Below are 27,625 nucleotides of genomic sequence, written 5' to 3'. Positions count from 1 at the left end.
TTATGGCCAAGCATATACTGCATCATACTATTGTAATTCAAAATTCATCACAACTGTGCTCCCACCCTTATCAGCAGGTTTTACAATGGTAAAATCATCTCTTCTTAAAGAATTTTAACCCAGGGCAAAAAGCATCACATAGAAACATACAGAATGGAACATTAGATGACATTAGATATTTGCAAGATTATGACATGCTTATTTCTATCATTGTTCCCAAACTGCACATTATTCTTTCCAGTGTTTTTAGAGTAAACTGGGCCATATATTTGTATATTTTATGCACGGTAGTTTTAGTAGTAGTTTTAGAAGTAATTCATTGTGTAAATATTCATATTTAATATATTGTCTCCACATATACATGCATGCTTTAATCTATATAATACATGTTTATATTGATTTACACTGAGAAGAATATGTTGTTTCTCGTCTCATTTTATTTCAGTTAGATGGTTTAGCGATGTGTATTGATTATTTATATACACTTCCATTGCTCAGTAACAATATATTCTATGTTACACATATTATATATTTTTATCAATATAGTTATATTTGTATGCAGTCATGATATTCTGTTAGATATAGTTTGTTTTTAGCTATTAATGTGATGCTTTTTAGTATATATGACAGTGTTAGACAATGTAAGCCAGATGCAATGCTGTGTTTCTTTAAAATCAAATGGATGATCAACTATTTAATTAGATAATGAAGTTAATTATACCATTTGTAGGCTTTGAGCTAATATATAAGCAAAGGTGATTTAACATTCTACTATAACCTGATGAAGCATACTTGGAGTATGTGAAAGCGCTCGTTTTTATCCTGTCTTGTATAATAAAAGTTTTTACTTTTATACATCGTGGTGGATTCCTTGGTTTTTACGAGATATCTTTTTGCCTACTACAAGCGGAATCCTTTGGATGGTAACAAGTCTGTTTTTACTGATGCACGGTAGTTTTACAATAAGAAGTAATAAAATCCGTTTATATTAAAAGTTTTCAAGGAGGAAGTTTTAATTTACATAGAGATGAACAGATTTTAGAAGGTTGAGAAATTCAAGCTGGTTCAGTTTTTGATGGTAGTGCAATGGCGTGTTGTGACTGGAGCAATTTTGTTGTAGGAGTCTTCTAATTTTAAGAGGAAGTTGGATTGCAGATTGGTGAATATTGCAGTGGTATAAGTTAACTAATTTACTTGGATATCATTTACATTTCAATTTCGAAGCCATACCTGCTCCTTCTTCAAAAAAAAAAAAAAAAGCTATCATTATCAGTTAAATGACTAATCTGCATGAACTGCCCTTTAACAATCTTCTTTTTTAAATATTTAGGATAGATCATATTTTAAATAAGCATTATTTTGAACCTTCTTTTGAAAAATCTTAGAGGCAAGCATACCATTTTTTTTATACACCAGCAAATCCAAATAATTAATAAAAAAAAAATCATTAAAATAAGTGAACTTTAAATAATCCTGAACATTATTCAAATAATCCACGAATAACATTAATTGTGAAGAACAACCTCTATACACTAAACAAATTGTCTCTAAATCTAAAAATTCTATATACTTCATACAATCAGTTTTAAAAATATTATCCAGCTCCCAGCATGACATAAAAATACTAACGTAGCTGGGTGCCATAATTGCACACATAGCCACACCATTCACTTGCCTATAATTTTTTTTTGTAATTTTTTTTTACCAAAAGCAAAAAATATACAAGTTTAAAATAGCATCCAAAAATTACCATTACAAGCTGTATCATGTGAACATCAAAAAATGAGTCATTGTTAGTTCACATCTTAACATACCCACACTTTGATTAAGAATGACTGTATAGACATCTATAGTGACCAATCGCGTCTTAACATACCCACACTTTGATTAAGTATGACTGTATATAATGACTTAACATCTATAGTGACCAGTTATTTCAGTATCTAAAATGTCTAAACCTGTGATGCTTTTCATAAAGTCAAATGGATCTTTAATGTAAGAATAACTTTCAATTACTACATTTTACAAACATTTATTAGTGAAATGGATAAAGCTTCTGTTTTACCTCCACAACCCTCAACTATTGGTCCCAGAAGCAGATTATCTAAATTATGATGGATTTTAGGCAACCCATAAAGTTTACTGATTCTAGGAGCTTTAACAGTAAAAAAAAAAAACAGCTAAACTTTGATCTATCAGTCCTTCAATATGCCAATCATATATGCAAGAATCAATGAACCTATAGCTTTTAAGTATATCTGACCATTTCTCTGTCATATTTTTTTTCCTTTCAGCATCAAATCCATTCTGTTAACATTAATCATTCATATCCATAATCACAAAAGCATTGCCTTTGTTGGCTTTAGTAATAAAAAACATATTGTTTTTAGAGTATAAAGCCCAGTTCTTTCACAAGCAGATAAATTAAAAAAAAAAAATTCTTTCACTATTCTGCTTTAACATTTCTCAAACGTCTTTCTCAGTCACTTTTAGAAAAGCTTCAAACTCAGGTTTTAAAGGAGGTACTGACAAAGTTATGTAATGTTGGAGTGAATGATAATTGTCACAAAGAAAACAAATATGTATAATGCATGTAAATGGAAAAATGTTTGCAATAGTTTGTTTTCTCTTATATTATTGTATAAGTACCTAATGTCATTGTCTACTATGTGATAATTTAATGAAAGTGTTAAAAGGAGTCTTAGCTCACAGACTCTGATTTCAGCTTCTACTTCTGTACACTTTCCATCTCTGATTCCATTAACAATCTCTCCTCTACCTCTAACATTTCTCCTACTCCCTGTATTCTCACTTTCCATTTCAAAGCAGTCAAAGCTAAACACATAGGACCACATCCTTAAGAATTAAAATCTAACCCACCCACTGGTTCTGACAGTCTTCTCCTATGGTTTTTATTCCTATGTAAGGATTTTGTAGCCCCCCCCCACCTCCTCCTTCACATTTATAATCACTGCCTAACTCAAAACGTCATGTCTGATATCTGGAGAGTAGACATTGTTAAACCATTCCATACCCCTAACTATTGTCCCATCCATATTCTTCCCATACTTGGTAAAATCCTTGAAAAATGAGTTTACAATCAAGTCACCCATTAAATCTCCTAATATCACTTACTGTCTTCAAAACAGCATGGCTTTTGGGCTGGTAGCAGCATTTCTTCTGTACTCTGGACACTTGCTAATAACATCCTCCTGGGTAAGGACAAAGGCCTCCTCACTGGAGCATCTTTTCTGGCCTCACCAGAGTCCACAATCTGGGTGACCATAACATACTTTCAAATTACCTAACTGAAATTGGAATTATTCCAGCTATAGCTTCCTGGTTTAAAAATTATATTTTCAATCTATACTTTTCTATGCAGTTTCAAAACACCCTCCCTGCTTCCACCCCTATCCTTAAAGGAGTCCCTCAGGGCTCTGTTGTGGCTTCCCTTCTTTTTTCCATTATCATCAATAAATGACCACTTGACCTTCCTCACCTCCTTCTTATACTTATTCCACTCACACCTGACCTCCTCGGCCATATACATAGCAACAACAACAAGTTGACTTCCTTTCTCTTATCAAATAGTTTAATACCACAAAGCTAATTCTGAACACTTTCAAAACTAAAACAATAATATTTGATGCCTCCTCTAAATGGCTGAATATGTCTAAATCTGTTCTTGTTCATGATCATCTTGGGAACCCCATTAATTAAGTCATCTCCTTCAAATACCTTGGTATGTGGCTTGATACCTTCACCTTCACCTAGAACATATACAGAAGAAAATCAAGTCCGTCTAATTTTGATGATATTAAATTTCCCCCTTTTTCTCCGGACCAACCAAGAATGCAATAGCAAAGGCATACTAGCCACAGCTTGCATATGGACTGGTTTTAACTGCATCCAAAAAATAAAATTCCTCACCCTCCAAACCATAAGTAACTATATCTGCCATTTCATTACCTATTTCCCTAGAAATGCTCATCATTGTATCACACTTAATAAAGTCAGTTATCTTCCTGTCCAACGATGTGGTAACTTGCTTCTTGGATCCCGACTCTACAAGCTCCTCAAAAAAACACTCCTGTCCTTCCCTTATCTCCAACCTATTCAAACAACCCCCCAGTTACAATCTATTAAGTCTTAAGCACTCTGGTCCACTTCTTCAATGTCCCAGAAACAGATTTCATTGCATTACCTTAACTTCTCCATCGTAAACACCAAAAATCTGTGAATTCCTCCTTACTAATCTTAAAGACCTCACCTCACACCTTTCATTCCATGCTCAGCTTAAAAATCATCTCAAGTCCAAGTCAGTTTGCAAGTGCTTTCCTTCTGGATACATCACCTAATCCCCCCCCCCCATCTCCTGTTCACCAGTCAGGTACCTTTGTCTTCCTCACATTATTTTCCTGTACTAATATATGACATCTCTTCCACATTGTAGATATTGTATATAGTTAATTTATATGTGCCATTACCTTACTTTTGCTATCTTTTACACTTTGTGCTCTATCCGTTCTCTATTTCACTGTCTCCTTCTTCTGTTTACCTCCTTACTCTAACCCACCCCTTTCTATTCCCCCTTATACTGTATACTTTGTTATTGTTAGTGGTATTGATTCATTGCTATCTTCAGACATTTTGTTTGTATTCATAATGCTTCTTGTTAACTTGCTTGTCTACTGTCATTTATATTTGTCTGAGCTGAGACTAAAATAGGTCCATTTGGATCAGTGCTCTAACTCTGTTACCAAATTCAATAAATAAATAAAATGAAAAATAACTGTATTGATTGTGGAAATAGATCCCTAATAAGTATTTCCATTCCTGTTGCTTTTTCTGCCTTTATACAAAGAATAAGGTAGATGCTTGTCCACATTGTGCTAGGTTGATGCCAAGGGCCATCAGAAGGATAGCTAAATCTCACCAACAGTTCACAACTCATAAGAGATGCTGCATTTAATACTTGTTCCATGGTGTCAGACAAAACTTCTAAAGCCTTCTACCAAACCACAAGCATAGTGAAAAGTAAGATAAGGAGAAGCAGCAAGAAAGCAAACGCAGTCCATCAGATGTCATTGGATACCCTGGGTCCAGCAAAGGCAAACTCAAAGAAGCTCTTTCTCAGTTCCTGGATTTTGAGTCAGTTTTAGCAAAGGCCTTTGGCGTGACTGTTTTACAGGCTACCATGCATTTACCTAGCAGCATGGCTTCCTATGGTACTCCCTCTATTCTAGTTCACAAGGAGATTCACAGAGACCACGTGGAGGGGGTTACCCAGAGAAACTGAGGCCTAAAACACCAAAGACTAAATCAGTATCCACTAGCTTGCCTTTGCCTAAACTGAACAGAGCCGCAGTCCAGGCAGCTGCACAAGTTCTTTACCAACTTGCTCAGGATGTCATGAGCTTCTTTAACTCTGAACATCCCACACTGGAAGTTTCTGAGATATCAGGGAGTTCTTCTAAAGGAAGAAGGGTAGAGTTACTGCTATGGCGGATTCTGTTATCCCAGGCTGAAAGATAGATGGAGTGTCTTATGTTGAATAATTTCCTTCTGCCCTTATTTATCATTCTGACTCTGAGAGCACCTTATCCTTTGCTTGACCTCCCAAGGATCTCTCCTTCGTGGACATCCTTTACAAGATGAAAGAGGAGTTAGTGAAAGTCTAGAGAACCCTCATAGGCTCAGCTCAAATACAGAGTTTTTGTAAGCCTATCTAAACCTGGATCACTAGCAGTTCTTCCATTTATTAATGTCCTGGAGAGTGCATTGACTAATGCATCTTAGGAATCAGTGTCCTTAGCCCCCTGTTCCAAGGAAACCTAATTAGCTGTACTGGATCCAGGATTCTCACAAGTTCTTCTATAAGAATCATTTGGCTGATCCACTGTGGTGTCCTTGGATTGCAGCAATGGATTCTGTTCAGCTCTATCAGGAGTCTTATTCCTAATGACAGGAAGAGTGTGATGCTCAATCAGTTTGGGGGAAAGTCCTATACCTTTGCAACCCTGACTTTCAGAGCTTTAAACTGCCAGACCCATATGCTAACATAACAGGTAAGCTCTGCAGGAAAGATTATATTCAAGGCAGGGGAGATCACTGACAAGGGTTTGAGACAAGAGCTGCTTGAAGTGTGTGACCTATCAGCCCAAGTTACCAGACACTCTAGAAAGTGTGGCTATGATGCAGTGGATGCATCTTGCATAAAAGCAGAAACAGGGTCAGTTATTCGGAGACATGGCTGATTGAGAACTCAACCCCTGCCAGACACTGTGAAGGCAGAGCTGTTTAATGCTCCTATGGATAAGGCTCTCCTTTTCAGACCCCCTTCCTGACAGTGTCTTCAAAAGACTGAAGGAAAATGGTAAAACTATGTAATCTGCCAATCAGCTTTTTCAATTTTAGGCATTAGCAGATGCTATCTAACCAAGTCATGGCTTCAATACCCAAAGCATGAGAAAGACAAGTCAAGCAAGATTAAGAAGATCAGATTCAGGAAAGAATGGTAAGTAAAACAGGAGAGAAGCCAAGGGACCATCAGGGCCATGACTCCCAAAGGGAAGGTTGGCATAATGGTTAAAGTGTTTACCTTGCTGACACAAGGTACAGGGTTTGATTCTCACCTTTGAAGGTAAATTGGCTATGCTTAAAATGGCCTGCAAGGGCAGATAGCCTAGTACTTATCTATGAACAGCCATGGCAGTGCCTGACTGTCCTCTTCCTCACCCGAAAACCCTCCCCAACACTTATTCTCACTGGAGGATAGCATCACATTTAACATTATTTGTCAAAAAATGTGAAAGCATAACAAAGGACCGATGAGTCCTAAAAATGATCAAACCAGGAAACAAGTTGCAGTTCCAAAGGAGACCAAAACTAGTACATCTTCCATCAGTACCAAAGAAACAAGTAAACCTAGTCCCTCTCCTGCTAAATGATCTTCTGAAACATGGTTATAAAGTACCAAAAGCGGGAAGTAATTCAGGTGTTTATTCAATGCTTATTTAGTGCCCAGAAAAGAAGGCACATGAAGACCTATTCTAGATCTGTCAAGACAAGACGTAACAAATTCCTGATTACCACAAAATTCAGAAACTTAACTCTACAAGGCCTCTCCACATGTGTTTTTGGTCACACTGGGCCTGAAGGAAGTCTTTCTTCCTATCTTCATAGCCAGGGACCACAGAAGGATCCTAAGACTTGAAACAGTGGGGGAGATCATTTCTAATTCACTTCATTGTACATTGGCTTATCCGCTGCTCACATGGTCTTTACAAAATGCCTGGCCCAAGTTGTAGTTTTTTGCAGGATAAAGAGTATTAACATGCACCTGTACCTGAATAACTGCCCAATACAAGCAGGGTCCCTGGATAAGATTCAAAATGCTTTGAATTATACCTGTACATGTTTTCAAAAACTTGGAATTTCTGTAAACATGGGCAAGTCAAGCTGTGCTGCTCACATGGTTTTTACAAAATGCCTGGCCCAAGTTACAGCTTTTTGCAGGACAAAGAGTATTAACATGCACCAATACCTGAATAACTGCTTAATACAAGCAGGGTACCTGGAGAATGTTCAAAATGCTTTGAATTTTACCTGTACATGTTTTCAAAATTTGGGGATTTCTGTAAACATGGGCAAGTCAAACTTGACCCCAGCAAAGAGAGTTCTTTTTTCCTGGAGTCATTGTTAGACAGATTTACAGAAGGTGCTCCTCCCACAGGAGAACATGCTCTCTGACACTTTTTGTGCAGAGCTAGAGTATCCTAGAGAAGGAATTCATCACAGGCTTCTGGATTACATGGCATCATGTATCCTTATGATACAAATAACAAAAGTATACATGAGGAATTTAAACTGAAAAGGTGATGCCAACACTTTTAGTCTTTATAAACCCTCATCCCTATCCTACTATGCATAAATAAAGAACTGTCATGGTCTAGAATGCAAATGCACTTCAGCTTGGGGTTGTCCTTCAGATGAGCACAACCTACACAGACACTAACCACAGACTGTTCAGACTTCAATTGGGAGCCCATGTGAGACCACAGAAAGTCAAGGGCACAATGGACCAAGGCATGAGAAAGAAACGTTAATGTGAAAGGAATTATAGCTGTTGTGTTAGCATTGAGAGCATTCAACCAGATTTGGATTTAGAGGACCCTCCAAATCCTTACAGACAGCACCACAGTTATGTGATATATCAACAAACAAGAGGAGACCCATTCCTGCAGCCTATGCAGATTAGCAATGCAGCCATAAGAGATAGCTCAGGAGTAATGCCTGCCTTTCAGGGTGGCCTACAGTCCTTCTTAGGAGAATGTTCTAGCAGACGGTTTTAGTGAATCTCTGAAAAACTGACACAAATTGCTGTTGAACAGCAAAACCCCCTTGGACTAAAGAGCAAATGAGGTTCATCAGATGTCTAGCTTTTTCCTTCCCCAGAAAACAGGCAGCCAAGAAAGGTTGTTTGCAAAACAATGGCTCTGGTAATTTGGAAAGTAGACCCACCCATTCTCTCTAAATAGATCCATTCTCTCTAAATTGGAAAGGTCATTTCTGTAAGCTTTTTCTCCCATATCTTTGATCCACAAGGTATCACAGAAGATGAAGGAAAATGTGTCAGAAGTCATACTGATGGCACCCTTTTGGACCAGCCCACATTACGTCCTCCTTCTGCTATGCCTCGGAAGAGAAGGACAGCAATGTTACCTTAGTCTGTACTTCTTGACTCAGAAAAAGGGGTGTCTTGTGTACTTCAACCTGCTCAGCTATACAGCTGGCTTGATTTAACCCTCATCCCAGCCAGACATATGTTTTCAGAGGACAAGCTAAACATTATGAGGAAGGCTAGGAAACCAAACACAAGGAAATCATATCTAGCAAAATGGAAGATGTTCTCCCTTCGGTGCCTTCCCAGGAAGGAGGACCCAAGCACAGCCCAAGTGTCACTAATCCTGGATTACCTATCAGACCTTTGCAAAATGAGCTTATCTTATGCTTCCACAAAAGTCCATGATTATGCTATTTTAGCCTGCCTTAATATGCCCCCACTTATATACCCAACTGCCAGGAAAACAATTTCCAAATGGGGTTGCATTGTAGACCACCCATAAAGGAAATCATTTCACCATGGGATCTCAGGTATGCGATAGATAAACTCACCTTGGCTCCTTCTGAGCTAACTGCTTCAGCATCTCTCATGCATTCGTACTGGAAGACAGTGTTTTTGGTGGCTGTATGGCATCTGTTAGGAAGACTTCTGAATTACAGCCACTCATGTGCAAATAATCATTTCTGATCTCCCACAAGTACAAGGTATACCTTTGCACCAACCCTTTTTCATGCCAAAATTAGTGATAGAGGTCTGTCTGAATCAGGCCATCTACTCCTTGTGTTTTTGTTGTTTCTTAAACCACAGAACTATAAGAAAAGAACTGTACATACCTTAGATGTGCATAGACAACTGAGATTTTACTTGCACAAAACATTCCAAAAATCCGAGCAACTACTTGTATGTTTTACAAAAGAATGGGAGAAAAAGCTAGTAAAGAAACAGATATCATCTAAATGACTGGCATAGTGTATTTGCCATTACTACTCTGCCTATGAAAATCCTGTAGCAGGCCATGTTAAAGCACACTCAACAAGAGTCACAATCACCACTATAGCTTTGCACAGAGGGAGGGGTTACTACTCAATCCATTTTAGAAGCAGTTATTTTCTTCTAAGTCCACACCTCTACAAAACACTAATAATGTGGGAGTTGCACCCAGGGCCAAGTCAGGGTTCACCTTTGCAACCTGCAAGGTCTACTCTTCTAGAGAATCCCATCTGGGCTAGCCACCCACTGGGAAAATGTCTGACAGTCATGTCATGGATGAGGACTGTTGCAGTGATTATCATGTTGAACATAGTATGGTTGTTTTAGGACCCTAGCATAATTCTAGATGTTCACATACATTTACTTTGCAGTCCATATTTTTGCCTTTCATCTCCCCTTTTACCATCCTAGGCATTCTCAGGTTGGTGTGGGACATGTCTTATCTTCCTATTTGACACTTCCTTCCCATCTACCTACCAGGCACGCTCCCTCTTAGAACTTGCGCATCACCCCAAACCAGGGGACTGCAAGGCTTTGGGGTGGACCTCCTTGTCAGGGTACCCCCCTACACATTGTCCTCTTATAGCACTTGGGTAGGCTCCTGTCACAGCCAAGAAAAGAAAGATCTGAAGATAGCACTGGCCAGTGCCCCTCTTATACCACTGATATCCTTGCATTTGAGTTGGTCAGAGGGATTCAGCTGAAACAACTAGAGGAATGCAAAACTCTGGAAATCAGGCTTATCTTTGGGCCACCAGTTGGCCTGATAGCCCATAAATGAGGAAAGCAACAGTGGCATGTACTTGAGCATCTACAATATTTGTAAGTTCCTAACTCAACTGTACTTTGTGTTTCCCGTGCATAAAGATGGTCCCTCTTCTGACCCTGGGAATTACAGGCCTACTAGCCCCATTAGTATTACTTGTAGTACAATACAACATATTACTGCTGAACTAATAAACAATGATATAGGTGACCTTACATCCTTGGATACACACCAGTTGAGGTTCATAAAATGCAGATCTTGCCTGCTCAGTGAAGTTGAGTTCTTCAAAAGGGTTACCAAGGCCATAGATAAAGAGCATACAGTACATGCTGTCTTCCTGGACCTTGTCAAGGCCTTTGACACTATCCCCCTTGCTTGGGTTATTGAAATTTTTTCCAAGCTATTTGACAAAACCCATCATACCTCTCAACTGTACAGATTTTTGCAAAATGTCCAGATTTTTGCCTCATATTTTTGGTCTGTTTTTCATAAAATTGTAGTTTTCTGGCAAATCAGTTGCAAATCATTAAAGACTTCTTCTTCTGGCTTTTCATGGTTAGGGGTCACCACAGTGGATCACCTGACCGCTCATGATTGGCAGTGGAGTTTTACGGTGTTGAGTTGCCAGCCCAGCACCCAACCTTCCACAGAAGGCACACACATACACAATCACGCCTAGGGCCAATTTAGAGTGTCCAATCCACCTACAGCATGTCTTTGGGATGAAACCAGAGCACCTGGAGGAAACCCACGCGACCAAAGGGAGGACATGCAGACTCCACACAGAAGGCACCCCAGCCGAAGATTGAACCGGAGATTCTCTTGCTGTGAGGCGGCAACGCTAACCACTGCACCACCGTGGCTACCCCAAATCATTAAAGACTAAAGTTAGAAAATAATGACAAACACTTGCACTTCAGACTTCATACCCTTCAGAAAATTCATGCTAATGCAAAACCTGTTATGCTATCAACTTTCTAAGTTTGTAAGACCAATATTTAAAAATTGTCCCTATTTTTAGGCCTCTGTCCCACATTTATTTATGAATTTGTCCAGATTTCTTGTTTTAAGAATAAAAAACACAAGTTCAGTCCCAGCAAGGCAGCAAAAAATAAAACTTACAAAAGGAAATAAAAATAAAGAAGGTCCAGTGAACTTATATGCACACTTTATTCCTCACTTACTGGCTCCATCACTGATTATCATGCCCCCTTTGACTTGTATCTTACTAAGCACATCAGACAGTTCAAGAAACCTCACGATTTTCTCACCAAAAAGATGTCAAGGTCTTAGTATCCTTAGACTAAAGGCTCTGTCCTTCTACTTAACCTCATACAGGCCCTTGAGCAGATAATATTTGCATGAACTTCTGCCCTATAAATGATCCCACTCTTTTTTATAACTCCATCACCTAAACAGAGCAGGTAGTAAAATAAACACCTACTTTGTTTGTTTAATAGGTGAGTGGGCTGGTCTAGGATGCTTCTAGCTACAACTGGAACATAAACCCATACTGCCACAATAATAACACCAGTTGGTGCAATGGGGATTTAATTCAATGTACCCCCCATTTCTGGAATAGGGTCCCCCTTATATATCAACTTTCAAACTATTCAGAATGACAGGATGGGTGATCAAAAATGTTCCCCTGGGATATGTGGTGAAAATCAACTTAATGATGGACACTGTAAATCTTCCTTCAGCACTGGATATTATGACTGGGGCTTCCTAATGGACTTCTTCCTTATAAGCTTTGTAAGACCCTATGAACCTTTAGGTCTGGCAAAATACTTGTAGTGCTGTGAGCACTGCTATATATATATATTGCCACCAGAAAATGTTGCAATTTTTGAAGCAAGCACTGTTGAATCAGGCATGTTTATAGATATTATTCCTTCAGAATGTCATTTCAGGTACCCTGCATTCACTCATTTATTCATTTATATATTCATTTTTCTGATATCCAAACAAATAGCAAGAGAAGAAAGTCTGCTTCTAAGGGTCTTGGGAATTAAGCCCTGACAGATGCTACAGGACTTATGGCCATGGCTGGGCCCTAAGCAAAAAAGACACCGGAGATGACTATCTTTCTGTGGAATTTGTCTTCCCCAAAACGGCACTTGCCCTTCTTGCATGACATACCAAAACAGTAGAAAACAGAAAATTTCCCCAGCAGGGCACTTATTTGAAAACAACAGAAGTTGCAACGATCAGACCAACAGTCAGAAATGGTGTTCTGACTGGTGGCAGAAAAGTTCTGGGGTTGGTACATGTATACATCACTTTTATGGCCTATGTCCAAAAGCACACAATGTGCGATGTACCATGTACCCTAGGGTAGTAAAAAACTGGTATACTGGCCAATGTCAGGTCACCTGTGGAAAAATATTCCTCAGGTTATGAATACCACAGCAAGTGAATAGAAGGACATCAACAAACTCCAGAAAGGAGTGTAGAGAATAGGAGGTGCTGGAAGACGATAATCTCCCCACACACACACACACACACACACACACACACACACACACACACACACACACACACGCGCGCACACGCACACGCACACGCACACATACACACTCACACTCACACACACTCACACACACGATGACAGTACAAAGATTTGAAGGATATACTAAAGCATAAAGTAGCTCAACATAAATCTAACTAGGGTTTCCTATCACATTCTGGCAGGTAGAAGACTTACATATTGGTAACAGTGTTTCACAAACATATATACTTTTTTTCAAGGTAGCACAGCAGGAATAATGTTCATAAGAGTAATGATTGTAGTAACGACTTCAAGAACATAATGACATATCTATATCTATATCATCCATCTCTCTCTCTCTCTGTATATATATATTGGCCTATGTCTCACAAGAATTTGCTGTACCTCCCTGGGTCCTTCTACAAGAATGAACCTACGTCCTCCCCCCAACATGCAGAGCAGATGTCTGGTCTATTTCCTGAGAAGTGCCTGGGTCCGAAGACAAGGCAGAACTGGGCTCAGACTGTGAATCTGCACCTGGAATTGGATGTACCTCTAGGCTGCCTATCACCTTGAGAGAGGCGTCCAATGGTGGAGGTGTAGCTGAAGCCACAGACTTGATTTTCCTGGCCTTGTGCTTCAAAGACTCAACGTCAGACCCAAAGGTACCTTCCATATCCTTAGCTAGCAATTTAAGGCATTGATTTTCCAAACAAATAGCAAGGAAAGAAAGTCTGCGTCTAAGGGTCTTGGGAATGAAGCCCTGACAGATGCTACAGGACTTATGGCCATGGCTGGGCCCTAAGCAAAAAAGACACTGGAGATGACTATCTTTCTGTGGAATTTGTCTTCCCCAAAACGGCACTTGCCCTTCTTGCATGACATACCAAAACAGTAGAAAACAGAAAATTTCCCCAGCAGGGCACTTATTTGAAAACAACAGAAGTTGCAACGATCAGACCAACAGTCAGAAATGGCGTTCTGACTGGTGGCAGAAAAGTTCTGTACAATACTTGCCTCTGTGTGCACGTAACATATTAAGGTAATTAAACTCTTATTTCTGAACACTTCACATAATCGAATGACTGAAATCTCGAATTTCATATGGTCGAGACCATATGATCGAGATTTCAGTAAATCGAATATGTGTAGTGTTCAAAAATAAGAGTTTAATTACCTTATATGATACACAGACAAGTATTGTATGCTCTGTGTGTACGTAATGTTTTATTTGTTTTGCGGTGTTGACAGGAAATGAGAAATCTCCCGTTTTGCGCTTCCATACAGCACAAGGCGGAGATTTCCCATCTCCCACTGTAGCGATCTTGGAGTTGGTATATTTAAGTAGGGGTGTGTGGGGCACAGCCCCCATGGGGGTGCAGGGTGAAGCCCCTGCAAAAGCGAGGTTTGTATTTTTTTTTTATTTGTTGGTTTCGCTCCAGAAGTTCGAGTTTCCGAAACTCGATCTTTTGGATTCGGTTATTTGCAGTTCGAGATTTTGGTAATTCGAGCTTCTGAAGTGAATCCATATATATATATATATATATATATATATATATATATATATATATATATATATGTGTGTGTGTGTGTGTGTGTGTGTGTGTGTGTGTCAATGTGAGATATATATTTATTTATATTTTGTTCTTTTCATAGAGGACCTGAGGTGGTATTCATTATGACTAGGGGAAATTTTAGAAATGCATTGTTTTTAAGCTGGTTTAGCTGTCAAGGTACTTGTTGCAAACTAAAAATATTCACAATTGTAATCACATTGGTGGCAACTCCCAAGAACTGAAAAATACAAAAAAAAAGAACACAAAGAAGCAAGCAGTAATGCTCCCTGCCCCCATTTTTCCCCAAGTCTTTTATGCAAGGCTTTGGGAGGTATGTAAAGTCCTGAACTGTGAGTAACACATTTTTCTTCAAAAAGGAAAGAGGAAAACTTTTATTTCAATTCTGCATAAATATTTAAGTTTCACTTATAGTGACATGTGGAGATACTTCTTTGTACTTTTCTTTTTTTTCCCTGTTATAGCCAAAAGGCTATCTGTTTGCATTTTTATGTTTGTTCTCGGAACGTATTGATGTAGCTTAATTTGCAGTTGTGGGAAGATTGTGTTTTTACATTATAGAGCACTTCTATCTCCAAATAGAATTACTTGTAAAATCCAGCCATTTGTATTTTATAAACTGCTGGGCCTTAGTCTTATAGTTTCATTCACAGTTATGGCACAGCTGTGAAATACTGACAGATTTGAGCCTTATTCTGTCATTTATTACTGCATTTTTCCATAAACAGTGCTACTGGTAAATTTTCTAAATAGTCTGGTGACTTAAGCTGGTGCCTGGAACTTTAAGCTGTAGTAGAATTTCAATATTGAGAGTATTGTTTTTCTGTACTAAGATTTGTGCTTTAGTGTTTTTACAGTGTTAATATTCCAGTTTTGCTCTTATAATTGTATATTCTGCTTAAAGTCGCATTCTAGTACCTTCTGTTCTGTTGTTCTTTGTGTCTACCCTAGCCCCCACTGAGACATTAAGCTAAAGTTTCAGTGGATCCCTCTCTAGCTAGCCTGCTTGAATTTTGCATTATTTTTCCTATCCATCTTTCCTGTTGTAGCCTTACAAACCTCTCTCTCTCTGCTTTTATGGTAATCTGATTTCCAAATTACCTACCTCCCCCATTTCATTGCTGTTGTCTGTTGTATAAGCTATTTAAGTATTCTTCCCACCCATTGTTTTCCACAGATCCATGATATTGTGTGTTCACCCAGCAATGTAAACCACCAACGACCAGCAAAAATGATAGTGAACACACAGTAATGAAGAAATAATTATTTATTTATAATTTCTCCAAATCCAGACCGGTTTCGGCTATTCAGCCTTTATCAATGAATACAATAAAGTTTTTTGAATGAAATGTAGCAGCCTGCATTTATACTAGTCCCTGATTACCTGGAAGCAGTGGTACAGCACCACCTAGTGAATGGAGTATCAAAATGCATATTCCTTCTTAGTTAAAGCATATGACCAGTGACATAAAATGCCAGAAATATAGATATTAAGTCATATTTTCAAAGATAAAAATCAAAGCTTTGGAAGTAAGCCATCATATGAGCATACACATTACATGGTAATAAACCAATACCATAGTCTATATTTATAAGTGCATATCTTGGTATTCAAAAGCAGAAAATATATACCACTAGTATATATATATTTAAGTGTGATGACCACATGTTGAAAAGAACTTAAAAAATAATAATAAAAGTAATGATCATATAATGTATTACAAAATAGGGTCAAAAGAATTTTATGGCCTCATTGTTAGCTATACTATTGATTATAATGATTAGAAATAATCTCCTTGTGGATAATACAAATTCATCATTGTAATCATACAATACTCAATGTTTCAAGCCAACATACCAGATACGAATGCAAAACCGTACATATACATGTTCGTATCCTAAACAATTTTTTACCATGCTTTGTTGAGTATAATGTGAATGTTGGTAGGCCTAACCACCATTGATTTGTTCGTGCTAATTCTTGATCTATATGAGTATTTGTTATTGTGACCATGATTATGAAATCATCCAGTATTATATGAAACTCACAGATGGTCATTCAGACCTGGGGGGAATAAACATCCAAGGTTGGTGATCCAATATTGTTCCTTATGGTTTAAAATGGTGTGCCAACCCTGTTGGTTGTTCCTATCTCCCTGAATTTTGTCAATGATCATGAACATAAACTGGGCATTGGGATGTTGTATCGTATGTCTGTATAAAGCATTTGTTTCTTTTTTGTTCCTCATGTCACTACGATGTTCTGTCATCCTTATTCTAAGAGATCTAGAGGTTTGACCAACATAAAAAGCTTTACATTGGCAGGTAGCTAAGTAAATAATCCATGTACTGCTACAATTACCAAACACCCTTGTTTTAAATACACGATTGGTGTTGGCACTGGTGAATTCTTTTAGTGTACTGACTTGTAGACAGGAGCAGCAGTGACCACATGGAAAAGTACCAATTCATTTATCTCCACTGATAGTGGTCTGATGATATACCGCACCTCCCCCTTCTCTGTTTTTGTAATGTGAAAATAGCCCTCCCAAATTCTTGCCTCGTCTGTATGACATCTGACACTGAGGGCCTAATATTGACCTTAAACTGTCATTAGCCAAAAGAATTTTCCAGTTGCAATTAAGTATATCCCTAACAATAGGTTGGTTCCTGCCATATGTGGTAAGAAATCTCAAGATAGAATCCTGATGAGCATGCCCTGATTTTTTGTATTGTAACAATGTTCTCCTATCTATGGTTTTGCTCCATGAGCTAGCTTGATATATGTCTATGTCTCTATATCCTCTGTCCTGAAATCTGTGGTATAAATCTAGTCTGGCATGTTCAAATTCCTCATGAGATGAACAAATGCTTCTAATACGCATAAATTGAGACTTAGGGATGTTGTGGATGGTGTGGTTCGGGTGCATACTGGAGGCATGCAAAAAAGTATTGTATTGAGGGTATTTTCTGAATGTTTTAGTACTTAGAGTGTCATCTTTGTTACGGTAAACAGTAACATCCAAAAAGTCTATAGTACTCTTGTTACTTGTGACCATAAACTCAATACCCCAAATGTTACAATTCAGGTAATCCATGAATTCCTTTAAATATACTTCATCCGTCTTCCTCACCATCCAGCAATCATCCAAATATCGTCGCCAGATATCAATTTCCACCATGTAAATATTGTGTGATTTGTCATATATCATACATTCTTCAAAGTAGGCCATGAATAAATCTGCATAAATGGGTGCAAAGGAAGCTCCCATCACTGTCCCTTGTAACTGCCAAAAGCATTCTCCATGGAAATAAAAGACATTTTTGTTTAATACATGTTCCGCCATGCAGACAAGTAAGGTGTTAAAGCCCAGCAAACCAGTATTATTCTTAAGTAAACCTCCTTTACGACATATTATCTCCTAGTTGTCCTGGAGCTCAGCAAAGCTTGGCATCCTACCCTGTGTTTCAAAAGTGTTTTACTTGTATCCAATGCCATCTAGATAAAGCTAAGTACTTTTGATTGCTAAATCGCACTTGCTTGCATTATTGAGTCATTGCTACAGTTTCCTACTTTTATTTGTGCATTTTGCTTTATTTTTGTAAGTTCCTGTCACTGTGACTGCTGTAAGACTCTCTTGAAATAGACTTCAGCAACACATTTTCAACTAGTTGTTTAATGGTTTGTGGTAGCATTGCGTTTGTAGGTCTCTTCTACCGTGTTCTTACATTAGGAGGACTGGGTTTATTTATCTTGGGGCAGGAGGTGTTTGCCTGGTCTATCTGAATTGGGAAACACACAAAAGGGCTCATAATATATTTATTTTATTGGCCAGAGAGCTCATTAGTTAGTTTTCTGTTTTTTCTGTGCTGCTATAAATTTAGAGTGTTTGCACAGAGTTGTTCAACTCACAGTGGTGGTTAGCAGTACCCTGTACAGTAGCAAACACCTAGAAAGCAAATTGTCCATATAGAACGGTCCATAAAATTGTACCCTGTAAAGCAGTAAATATAAAGCAAACACCTTGAGCACCCACAAGCTTACAGGAGCTACCTGTGTTTGAGTGGCATTACCTATAGATTTAGTAGAATTCAGTATTGTTTAAACATTACTGCTAGCAGAATTTAGTATTATTTAGCATAAACTGTCCCAATAAAGCACCATTATTAGTCTGCACCAGCAAAGCACCCTTAATAATCTTCTAACCCCAATACCCCATCCTCTTATAGCTCACCAATCAAAGGACTTGGCAGTATGGAAATGCAATTTCCTAACTTCTCTGTAGCCAGCTTGGTGGATATGTGTATCTTGAGACAATTAGCAATTGTCTCATGTACTGACAATAAAGACAGATACATTATCCAAGAGGTGTACTTACACAATAACACTGGAAGCTTAACTCTCACATACAATTGCACATCAGGTTGTCAAAACCATGAACACTTCACCCACCTCACAAAGCACACAACACACACATAGACTTAAATATGCTGAGACACTTAAAAGCAATCTTCCTAAGCAATTAAAATCACCTAGACTGTCCATTGGCAAAACTATGCCTCACCAAGCCCAAAGGCACTCAGAAAAAAAAAATAGTACCCAATACCAGGCATACAGTCACTGTCAATGGAGCCCCAAACACTAAGCCCTTAAGGCAAGCAAACACACTTTCCAGGACTGTTGTAATAGGAGAATCTATTGTAAGACATACTGATGCCCCTTTAACCAGGCTGAACAAGGAGAACATAACAATTAGTTGCTTATCTGTTGCCAGGATCTGCCAAATCGCACATGCACTCAGGGTGTTACACCACAGGTGCCTGTGTGATGCCATCATAGTCCATGTACATATAAATGACCTGAGATGTAACTCCCTGGACTATATGAAGACAGGCATTGTGGAGCTCTCACTCAATGTGTCTCAGGCTGGTATGAGCCTAGCACCGAGCAACATTTTATCATCATCCAGGAAGATGCCACAATATGAACAAAAGATGATTTATTTCAATAACTGTCTTTCTTGTGTCATTCTAAGAGAATCTAATATTTGTCATCTTAGGAGGACATGATTAACAGACCACAGTGCTCTACCAAAAATGGTCTGCACCTGTCCCCTCCAGGCTTTCCAATACTGGCTAAAACTTTATCCACCCCATAATGCCTTTTTTATCCAGTGCCAAATTGACAAATCTACCAACATAGCAGAATCAACTCAAATGAACCTCAAGGTATTACTGCTCAATGCCAGGAGCCTAAATAAAAAAAATACACTCCTGACTAAAACAATAATAATAACAACACCTTGAGGCATAAAGACCTCAGAAAGAATCAGATTAGCATAGTTTCTTTGAATATCCGCTTTCATAAAACTTCATCAGAACACATACAAAACCTAAAATATTCTCTTTATATATCATCAAATAGTATTTAACAGCCAATAAAAGAACTGCAATTAAAACAATTAACAAATACAATCCACCTTTAATTAATTAATAGCTGTATAACCCTTTAATTTTCTGTCTTTTAAAAAAACACTTAATGTTAATATGTTCGCTCAAACTAGGTAACAAGTCAGCTTTTAACCTTATTTGCCAATGAACCTCTCTTTTCTCTACCTGATTCCTAAAATCACCCCATGTCTAGATTGACTTGTTCCAGAACTGCAAAGTAAAACTTTTATATTTTTCACAAACAATTGTATGCTTAAATAATGCATTATTATTGTATTTAGCCTTGATAGCATATATATGCTCTTTTATCTTATCACAAAGGCATTGTTAAGGATGTGACTGTTTCCACTAGGTATTTTTGTGACTGGAAGTGTTATTATTATTATTGTTTTAGTCAAGAGTACACTTTGGCCTCGGTACTGGGTTATTTTTTGGAAAAATTACACTCCCTCCAAGCCCTCCTCTCACTTGAGAATATAGATATCTGTGCAGTTACCGAGACATAGTTTATAGTGTAAGAGAGTAGCCCGGCAGTGCAAGGTTTCACTGCCTTCCACACCTTTAGACCAGTAGCTGCACTGAAAAAGACTAAAAGGTGGAAGTGTCTCGATACAAATTAGTAACAAACAAACCTCTAGGGTCGTCAAATAGGTTGATGCGCTGCAGTTGCTCCATGTACAGATCACTATAGTCAAAATCCCATGCCATATCCTAACTAGCTATAGGTCACCCACAATGTCCCAAGAGACTCACAATACATACTTGGAACTACTGGAGACACTTACCTTCCAACCTAATGCCATACTCATGGGAGTTTTTAATTACCCATCTATAGACTGGGAATCCCACACAGCCTCAAATCTACAAGCGCAGAGATTCATGAACCTCATAAATAATAACATCCTTATCCAAATATTGAATACACCAATTAGAGGCTCCAACATGCTGCACCTCATATTCAGAAATATGGGAGAAAGCTCCACCCCCCACCCCCCACTCCAGTGTCTAGTCTTCTCTGCTATGATCCGACCAAAAAGCTCTCTCCTTCAAAATCAAAATCATATCATTAACCCCAGTAAAACCAGTAACAGTTTGGCACTATTCCATTGCAAACTATCTTTTATTAAGTGATGGTTTGTCAAAATTCAGTGTCCCTACAAACTATTTGAACACAGCAGCCTATGCTGAATTGCTTTCAGAAACTCTGTACAACTATGTCAATGGTTGCATAGAGGCTGCTATACCTACCAGCAAGCCTAGAACTAGCCCCGGAAACCAACTGCCTTCATGGTATGCCAAAATAAACAGGATATACAATAAAAGGAAAACAATTATGGCAAAAATCAGGAAGGGTAATTCCTATAAAGATAAAAACTCTCTCTCATCAAACTTACTGGGCAACCTGAGAGCTAATTAGGACAAACAAAGCCAACTCTAATGTTAAGATATCCTCCCAGGTGAAAGAAAACCACAAGGCCTTCTTCAGCTATGTTAGAAATGACAAGGGCAACACCCATGTGCTGAACTGGTGGTTAATGGTGCCACTTTTACCGAGCCTGGCGATATAGTGAACTTGTTAGTGGACAAATTCAGTTCCAACTTAACCCCCTCAACCATCCCCAATAAATACCCTCAAACATAAACCTTCCAGTTATAACTAAGGGGCATGTACTAACTGCACTTGAATGGATGCTGATAATATCCCAGTTTGCCTTCTGAACAATCTAAAATACAACTTATCAGGACCCCTGGAGTCACTATTTAACTATAGTCTTAAAACAGGTTTTGTGCCACAGGAATGGAGGACTCCAAAAGTCATCTCCTTTCATAAGGGAGGACCTTCAACAGACCCTGGAAAGTACAGACCCATTAGTCTGTCTAGTCTTATTTGAAAAGCCAAGGAAAGAATTATCATGGAAATTATCAGCAAGGACATAGAAGACATCCAGACACTGGCTTCATCACAGTCTAGCTTTGTCAAGGGAAGGTCATGTTTACTGAACCTAGACGGCTTCTTTGAAAAGGTCACTAAGATAATGGATGAGGGGAAAGAGGTACATACTGTCTACCTAGATCTGGCTAAAGCGTTTGATACAATACCCCACTCAAGCATTGTCAACAAACTTTTGAAACTAGACATAAACCCCCTTTATAACAAGCTGGATAATCTGTCTCATGGATAGAACCCAAGAGGTTAGGATCAGTGAGGCCACCTTCACAAAGAGACCAGTCATCAGTGAAGTCCCTCAGTGCTCTGTGTTGGGCCCACTCCTCTTTGGCATCTATTGCTAATATGTCAAAGCCAATGTCAGAGGCCTCTGGCTGACCACGTTTGCAGATGATTGCAGACTGGGTGCAGTCATTGAATTCCCCCAAGACAAGAATACCCTACAGGAAGGTCTAACACAGACAAATGCTTGGTGCCAAAGCCATGGCTTAAAACTTAATAAAAAGAAGTGCATTACGGTACCTTTTGGTAAGCTGGCCATGCTGGGTAAGTACATCATCAGTAAATCACCCTTAAAAGTTGATTCAGTAGTCAGGGATCTGGAAACTCATGTAGATAGTAACTTAGACTTCAATCAACATGTGTGCAAGGTAGTAATAATTGCTCAATTTACAAGTAAGGTCATAGTATCTAGGTCCACTGTACTCAACCCTCATCAGACCCACCAAAGAGTATAATGACCCCTTCGGTATTTACCTAACCAGGCACATGCGACAAATGAAATGTCCACAAAGGTTCCTTACAGAAAGAATACAGAGAGCAAATACAATATCCTATACAGTGATCACCTCAAAGCCTTGTCTCTTTTATTTGGTAATATATAGACCTCTGATAGGTGATATTTGTCTGGTATATAAGGCATCCCTGGACCATGTTTTGATAAACCTTTTGCACATCCATAAAACAAATAGCATCAGAACTACTAGATCAAAATTTTGCTTGTGACATAAATAGGACATGTTGGAGAGACAGATATATCCCTCAGAGAATTCCAGTTCTCTAGAACAAGATCCCCATCCATGTGAAGCAGAGATCTTCTGTAACCCTCTTTAATTTCAACTTGGACCAATGGATTAGAAATTCAACCCTGGTCTGTCGCCTATGTCTCTGATGGACAGAGGCAGTCAGTTAATCACCCCTTATATATAAATCAAATCTGTGGGTCACATTTGAGTTGTACAGCTAGGATTAATAGGGCCCTAGTGGTCGTTAGCCTAGCATATACCTATGAACCTATGGAGTTGGTTCAGCTGATGGCATGCTTGTTGCCTTTATTTAACTGATGTTCTATGAAAATTTTTGTGTGTTTTATTTCTGTTTTCTATGCATTTCTTTTCATGCAGTGTTTTTATTTTACCATACTGTATCTTCAAATTTACCTTTTTGTTCATACAGTGTCTGGCAGAATCTTTTTACTATGTGTGTGTGTGTGTGTGTGTGTGTGTGTGTGTGTGTGTGTGTGTGTGTGTGTGTGTGTGTGTGTGTGTGTGTGTGTGTGTGTTTGTTTGGCTGTTTTATGTTGCAGACTGTTTTTCTGTCATGCTAATTACTTTATGTACCTTTCTGCAATGTTTCATTTCCTGTTTGTGGGTTTTATACTTTCACTTTCATTAGGGGGTTATTTTTTAACCTTTCTGGATGTCTCTTGCTGTTCCTCATCAAGTGGATTATTTAAATTTGATTATTAGTGATTTTATTACTACAAATGCTGTTTTGCTTTGTCTCTTTTTTTTTTATTATATTTTATGCAACTTTAGTATTGTATTTGAGTTGGGGTTGTTTCTGGTGTTTGTTTTTTTTTGGGGGGGGGTAGCATTTTTCTGTTTGAAAGATTCATCTGCTAAATTACAGTTCAAGTTGGTGATAGTTTGTTAGATTTCAAAGTATGTGAGGGAGCAGAGATCTGTCACTACATGTGGCACCCAGTGACCTGCATCAGCTTTTGCCAATTCATCAAACAGATTTGATGCACAAGTAGTTATCAATCTGATATGTCAGTAGTTTTCCTATATATATGGATTTAGTTGTACATTCAAATATCACGTTTTCCAGCAGCAAAACCATCTGTGTGTTTTGATCAACCAGCATGGTAATCAAATTACAGCAGTGTGTGTGTGTGTGTGTGTGTGTGTGTGTGTGTGTGTGTGTGTGTGTGTGTGTGTGTGTGTGTGTGTGTGCATTAGCAAAATTAATTACGGAATTAGAAGGTTTCTCTTTTTCCCCACCATTGTATGATCTCACAGTTAGTATATATTGAGTTACAGGGGTATGGGGGAGTGCAGAGGCCTTGCACACATGCAAAAAAAAAAAACATTACATCATGCAGCTCACGAAGTTCAATAGAAATCTGATTTAATTTTTAACAATTCCACTATTACAGAATTTGGATTATTTTCTACTTCTTTCCATAAATTGGACTTCCGCTTATCTAGCTAGAACTTGTCTTTTTGTATTGTTTATCAGAATGTTATCTCTTTGTATTTTCCACAACTATTGTTTGCTACTTGTGAATGTTTTCATCTGAGCTGTGCCTGCAAATTGTCATTCTTCATCAGTTTACATAAATTTAAATAAAAAAATGTGTCTGTTGATAGAACAGGATGTGATAAAAGAAAGTGTCCATCAATTGTTAAAGATGTGTGTGTGTGTGTGTGTGTGTGTGTGTGTGTGTGTGTGTGTGTGTGTGTGTGTGTGTGTGTGTGTGTGTGTGTATGTGTGTATGATTATATCATCAAATATTAAATGTTTCAAAGAGTGAACGGAAAAACAGCAATCATTTTAGTATAAATCTAAAATGATCTAATAGTACATAGAACTGAAAGAATATTTTTATATACCAACTCAAAGATTGCACAACAGCGGGGGTAACAACAAATTATCTGACCCCGCTGCAACATGATATCACACACAAAGCAGCCGGCAGGCTGGAAAACAAGAAGAAAGAGCTTTCCCACTTATCAACTGCAACCATATGATACATTAATACAGTTCAGCACTTAGCATATTAGCACAGAAAGTACTAGTAGAATAAGTGCAGTAAAACAGTCTTTAAAGGTATGCTAGGCTCATGGAGTAGAGGGATGGAGTCCTGACTTTAACCCAACTGAACGAGGTTTAATTAGTGGCTTTGAGGCACTGGATAAGCCAGAGAGGAAGGGAGAAGAGTGAAGGAACATGACCTTCTCACCTCTCCTAGGAGGAGGAGGAGAGGGTTGTTGGCTCTCAGGGAACATACTGGGTTAGTATGTTTTATCTGGTGAGGATTAGGAAATCACCTCTCATGCCATAAGGTTGATGTGCAGACTGCTTGCTACCAGTTTCATTTGCGGAAGTGAGCAAACATCTAACGCTATAAGCCTATTGCACACTCCCTTTCCTTGCTTAGCTGAGCATGTGCAGGGGCGTATGGGTGTAAAAACCCTCAAACCACATCTGGCTGCATAAATGATGGCCCCTCTAACATGACTCTCAGTGTAAGTGGCGAGGAAATTAATGGAGTACTTGACTGAAAGGGTGATGATGATCCACATTCAGCAGAAGCAAAGGAACAAAAAAAGCCTTAAAAGGTGCCCATACTTTTGTGATAGAGGCACTCATGTCCCTACCTATAAGTTTGCTTGAATATTGGTGGAAGTCCAAATGTTTTTCCAAAAAAACTTGTATTCAGAGTTTGTACTTTGACATCAGCTTATAAAAAGCTAAGTAACTAGTGACATAGATAGAAAGACAGTGATATAAACAGATGAAAGCAGAATTATATGAGAAAATAAGGAAAATGAGCTTATCAGCGGGGTATCTCAGCATGTTAAAGTAACTAATGCAGTGATGTTACTACTGTTTCTAGTTCATGCAGCATGATAGGCATTAGTTTTTACTGCATGTTCATGTTCAGCAGAATATTATAACAAAATATATGAACTGAATGGATTATTCTTGCTATGCACATACAATTCTAACTAAGTTATTATATTATAATTTCTTGTTAAATATCTTACAGGATGTCAGGCGATTCTCGCACTTGGCCAAGAAAGCAAAGTCAATCAAGATGAAATTTGTAAAGAAAATGGGGTGCATCTTTTGGTTCGCTTATTACGCAGTTTGAAAACAACAGAACGAACACTTCTAAGTGTAATTACAGCACTAGGGACCCTTTGCATAGGTATTGGTTCATTTTGCTCCTGGATGTAAAGTATTATAATTTGTTCAGTGCATATCATAATGAAACTGAAATTTATTTTAGCAGTTGTTGCATTTTGCTGCATATCAAATATGGTAGTGTGGTAGTCACCATCAGCTCAATTGTTAATGAACTGTCAGTACTATCTGCTCTGCAGAAACCGATGGTGAGCATAGTCTTTCTGTGTGTATATATGTATGTGAGTTGTGGGGGGGGGTCAACCATTCTTGTACTCTGATGCTGCTCATGTGAGAAAATGTCCCTTTCCCGAAGGTGTCTTCTTTTTGGAATCTATTTCTCTGAAGTACAAGCAAAAACTAAAGGTCTGCGGCTGACAAAGTTAGCTGATGACTGCAAACTGGAAGCGGTCATAGAATCTTCAAATGGTGTCAATATCATACAAGAGGGTCTTACACAAACAAATGATTGGTGTCAAAGTCATGGCCTTAAACTCAATGCAAAAAAATGTATTATCATCCCTTTCGGTAAGAGCAATGTTCCTGCTAACTGTGACATCAACAGCAGCACCCTAAGTACACACTCAGTGGTGAGAGACCTGGGTACACAGGTTAACAGCAATCTTACCTTTGGCCACCATGTCTCCACAGTGGTAAGAAGGGCATTCTATATTGCTCATCTCTTTAGTAAGGGCATTGGCTTTAGAAAAAAAGAAGTTATAACCTCCCTGTACTCTTTTTTCATCAGGCCAATAATTGAGTACAATGCCCCTTTCGGTATGTACCTTTTCAGGCACCTGCAGCAATTGGAGAAACCACAAAGGCTCCTCACAAGGAAATTTCAAGGTCTTCAGCATCTGTCCTATGTGGATTATCTAAAATCACTGTCACTTTATTCTTTTTCATAAAGACTACTCAGAGACAATCTCTGCCTTGCATATAAGACAATCTCTGACCCTGCTCTATTGGAAATGCTGCATATCCACAATTCAAATGATACACAAGCTACTCGCTCTAAGGACCTGAACCTGGTATGTGACATTAATAGAACATTCATATAAAATCTGGTATGTGATATCAATAGAACCAGCTGGAGAGACATTATTTGTCTCCCAGAGGTTACCAAACCTTTGGAAGAGACTCCCACTTCATGTCAAACAGCACACCTCATTGGCCCTTTTCAAATGCAATCTAGATGATTGGATGGGTAACTGTAAATTCACCCCAGGGTTCCACTTATATCCCTCTTGGACATGGGCATTAACTGCTAATCATGGAAACAAGGGTAGAACTTGGCTAGGCTTATAAGGGCCCTAGGGCCATTAGCCTAGTAACGTCCTATGATCCTATGCAGTCACTTCAGTTAGTTGAATTAATATGGAGGACTCAGAGGGCATCTTTCACAAAAAGTACTTTTTTGTTTACTTGCTCTAAGCAATCTTTCTTGAGGATGTAGATTTCAGTATGTTAGTTTTACTGAAGTGGGAATCAGTAAATGTTGCATTAGCAAAATGACAGGTCTGTTTTAGTTTACTGACCCACACCTTTCAGTGACTGGCATACATGGGCCATCTTGCTGCTGCTA

At 38.5% G+C, this 27,625-nt stretch overlaps 1 protein-coding gene across 1 annotated transcript in view; it reads left to right on the top strand.

Annotated features, from left to right (window-relative positions):
• The window catches only part of LOC122802354 (ankyrin and armadillo repeat-containing protein-like), a 1,115,117-nt gene that overhangs the window by 878,310 nt on the left and 209,182 nt on the right, over positions 1 to 27,625 (top strand). The window contains exon 18 of the mRNA XM_044071991.1: positions 25,904 to 26,065. Coding sequence (XP_043927926.1) covers positions 25,904 to 26,065 — 162 coding nt within the window. The remainder of the gene's footprint in view (positions 1 to 25,903; positions 26,066 to 27,625) is intronic.

This window comes from Protopterus annectens, chromosome 5.part0, assembly GCF_019279795.1.
Source record: "Protopterus annectens isolate FY-2018-M chromosome 5.part0, PAN1.0, whole genome shotgun sequence".
Lineage (NCBI taxonomy): Eukaryota > Metazoa > Chordata > Ceratodontiformes > Protopteridae > Protopterus > Protopterus annectens.
The sequence above is the reverse complement of the archived record's forward strand: the minus strand, read 5'-3'. Positions and strand labels throughout refer to the sequence as shown.